The 3,609-nt window shown below is 33.7% G+C and overlaps 1 protein-coding gene across 4 annotated transcripts in view; it reads right to left on the bottom strand.

Moving 5' to 3' along the window:
* LOC110114648 (E3 ubiquitin-protein ligase RFWD3) overlaps window positions 1-1,517 on the bottom strand; it is a 20,573-nt gene extending 19,056 nt beyond the window's left edge. For 2 of the 4 annotated variants that reach the window (XR_003701641.1, XR_002305253.2), the window contains exon 1: window positions 1,406-1,517. Coding sequence is in view for 2 of the 4 variants with exons in the window: in XM_020847594.2 (XP_020703253.2) it covers window positions 1,406-1,429 (24 nt within the window). In the remaining 2 variants the exon portion in view is untranslated. The remainder of the gene's footprint in view (window positions 1-1,405) is intronic. The other 2 variants (XM_020847594.2, XM_020847595.2) reach the window with 1 other exon arrangement.
* Between the last annotated feature and the right edge of the window lie 2,092 nt (window positions 1,518-3,609).

The raw sequence follows: 3,609 nt of genomic DNA, 5'->3' as shown, positions 1-3,609 counted from the left end.
GGATGGTAGCTTCTTCGTATGGTTCATCTTTCTCCGCTAAAGCCTATGAGTGGTTGAGTGAGAAGGTACTCAAGGTGAACATCTCGTTATTAAGTGTTGGATTATGTTATGAGCTTGTAACATTTACTTTTATCTTTGAATTTTGATTGAATTGTTTGGTTAATCACAATTGCATTTCTTTGGCCTAAGCAAGTTGAATACTTTAGATTCTTAGTTTTCTTTTATGTGCAAGCAATAAATTTTCATTGGCAAAGTTTTCTTCGATTGTTCCTTTAATTTCGCACGTAACTCCTATTAGTTTCACATCATTAGAGCTCCTTAACATAGTGTAGAAGTCACCTCTAGGATTTCCCTTAGGTGGACGTTGGATGACACAGTGTCGATTCAACCTCGATCGCATTGATTTGATCTCAATCGAATAGATTTACACCAAATTGAATTTAATTAATTCGACTTCAAATTAATGAAGGCCAATTCAATCTAAATTATGCTAAATCATGTCATTTCAAGTTAATTCAATTCAATGTAGGGTCAGTTCGACTCGACTCGACTCGTGTTCGATTCAACCTCAACGACGTCGTCGACCCATTAAATTGAATCGAGCTCATCTCGAATTAATCATAACTAATTTAATTTCAATAAAATAAGTTCAATTGAGCAACATCGAGTCATTCGACTCAACTCAAATGCAATTTAGTGCTCGACAATTTTAATTGGCCTAATTTAATTCGTTTCGACTCGATATAAAACAAATATTAGTTCAAATTGATGTTGTTAAATAAGCATAAATACAAATCTAAACAAAGTTTAGTTGCATAATTCAACTTTATTTAGCCAATTGGCCGGATTTAAGGATTAAATTTCTAAATTAAATATTAAATTTCCAACTACCTAAAATCATGTCGCTACTATACGCCTGATACTACGTATTCGTTTGAGGACTAGCCTTAATCGAAAGTTCTCTCTCACCATCGGGAGGGGTAATTAACTATAGGGGCTTGCGCTATATGAAACCTAAACTCAAATCATAAAGTCCTCACAAATTGAGGGAAAATTCTCCAGGTAATATTTTATTCAAAACCCAATATGCCTTATGAAAAATTTCCTCAAAACCTACTCGTAAAAACTCTCCTCAACGACCCGAAGAAAGATAAAGGGGTCTGCGGAGAGGTTGGGGCGTGAATTTTAGGAGCCCACACATGGGTAATTTGGTTTGAAACCATTTTTCAAACAAATTTCCTCAAGAAAATAAATAGCAGACATATTTAGCCAATTTCAAATATAATGAGGAATTTAAAATCAAATTTACCAAAAAGTAATGAAATAATAAATGAAAGAATATAAAAAAACTCAAAAAGCGGCACAAGAAAGTAAGCTCATATCAAAACAAAAGCTACATGCATACCTTACTTTTCTTTATTTCCTCCATCAAGCGATCCCTCTGCAAAATCCAAGCTATGCAGGATCATGATTTTAGTCAAAATGCTAAAAAGAATTATTTAAATTTTTTAGCATGGTGCAGTTTATGTTGGGCTGAGGAACAATCTTATGCCATCCCAACATGTGAGATTCAAAAAGGCTCCAAGCGTACACACCAAATATGCAACAAATAGCAAGATCCATCAATGGATAACCACCACATGGTTTTATCATGATGCTAAAGCCATTAGCTTCAATGCTACTAAAGACATTTTGGTTACCATCACGAAAAGTATATGACAGCTAATATAAACTGTTAAAAGGACAATGCAATGCAAGACATGTAATCTTGTAACATTAACATAATACATAATTTTTTGCGGGAAGAGAACTGCCTATTGATGACAAGGATTCAGGTCCTAGATATAACGTACCAATGGTTGGATAATTAGCAAAAAAAAAATGCGATTCTCCGCTCAGGTATCCTTTGGTAAAGAGTTTACAAAGAAAATCAGGGCCGTTGTGTCTCATACTAGGAAACCAAAAATAAACCAGTAGCAATATTCTGGGCACTTATTATAGGATTAAGAACAACGCTTTATGCAGATGGCACACTACAATATGTTTTGAATTTGGCCATGTTCAAACCAAACAAGTATTGCCTTGTAATTTTCACGTCATTCAAACTTTCACCTTCTCCTTTGCAACCTCGGAGAAAAAATCGAGATGATTCTGCTTAGTGATATGCAGCTACTCACTCTAAAGCCAGTACCACTTCATTAGGCTACTTCTGATATTGCAACTTGGATACCAAAGCCAGGGGCCGAACCAGCTTTCTTTTTTAGGGGGGCAAACTCATTATAAAAAAGCTAAATATTAAAAATTTAAAATATATATAATAAGCTAAAATTCTAAGTAAAATCTTGTATTTCATTATAATGTATGAATTTTAAATAAATATAAGTTTTGCATTCTACTTTGCATTTTTTAATAATATTGCATAATTACTTCATTGGAAACATAGTCAAATATTTTCTTCTCGATGCATGGCACTAGACAGTCATTAAGTCCGGCATTACTCATTTTGTTATGCAATCGATGTTTAATAATCTTCATTGCACAAAATGCTCTCTCCACTGTTGCAGTAGCCACTAGTCAAGTCAGTACCAAATCAATAAGCTTAAAACCAATTGATATACACAATATTCTTTTTGGTCTTTACAATCTATTTTGCAAAAGAAACAATGCTAATCAAAGATGTGAACTCGCCACTTGTACGTATATCAATAATATAAGTAGATAGCTGATGTTCAAGAGACAATATTAATAATGAAAAATCTATTAGATATAACTCTGTAAGACAAATTAATTTTATCTTATCATAAGCAGAGAATGTACTAATTGTATTTAGGCATGTCACATAAAGAAGTAACTCAGTATTAATTTCTAAGAAGCAATTATGATGCGGACATCGGCACGAAAATCTGGCGCATCTATCACAGGAGGCGTCGTAAATCGACGGCTCTGATTTAAGTTGTCATTTATGAATTATTTTCTGCATTTAGTTTCTATTTTATGTTATTTCCTATTTTACCCCTAGGTTAATTTATTTGATTGTTGTGGCCCAAGGGGCAATTTTGTAATTTTTTATTTTCTCATGTTGTGGCCTATATATAGGGCCTTTAGCTATTGTAATAGGGAATTTTTATTGTCTCAGGTTACCTGACGCAACGCTACGTTCGGTATGGCTTAAAGACGCGACACCTGGCAGCTGCCTTTACCCGTAACCCGACCCATATATTTTAGCACGTTTTTTAAAATATTTCGGGTTGGGCCATAGTAATGTATATAAAATGGGCGGGAAACTAAAAAAGTACGCGACTTTTACCTCAAGTATAATAACCTTTTTCTGTATTAAACCTAAAATGTTCTACAGTCTTTACGGTTCATATAATTCTCACATACCTCACGTAAAGAAATCGTGAAGAATTTGAGGAGATGGAAGGATCGAATGAAGCTTCTGCTTTCGAAGACTTCTTCGATTACGAGGAAACTCCGACGTTAAACTTTGATTAAGCTTTTTCTGATCTAATAGTAGTAAGTTATTATCTTTACTATTTTTTTTTTACTTTTTACTGTTTCATTACTGATTATCAAATGTTGGTTTCAGTATTAACGATCATTACTCGG

The sequence above is a fragment of the Dendrobium catenatum genome, unplaced genomic scaffold, assembly GCF_001605985.2.
Source record: "Dendrobium catenatum unplaced genomic scaffold, ASM160598v2 fragScaff_scaffold_917, whole genome shotgun sequence".
Lineage (NCBI taxonomy): Eukaryota > Viridiplantae > Streptophyta > Magnoliopsida > Asparagales > Orchidaceae > Dendrobium > Dendrobium catenatum.
Note: the sequence above shows the minus strand (reverse complement) of the source record. Positions and strands in the feature narration are given on the sequence as shown.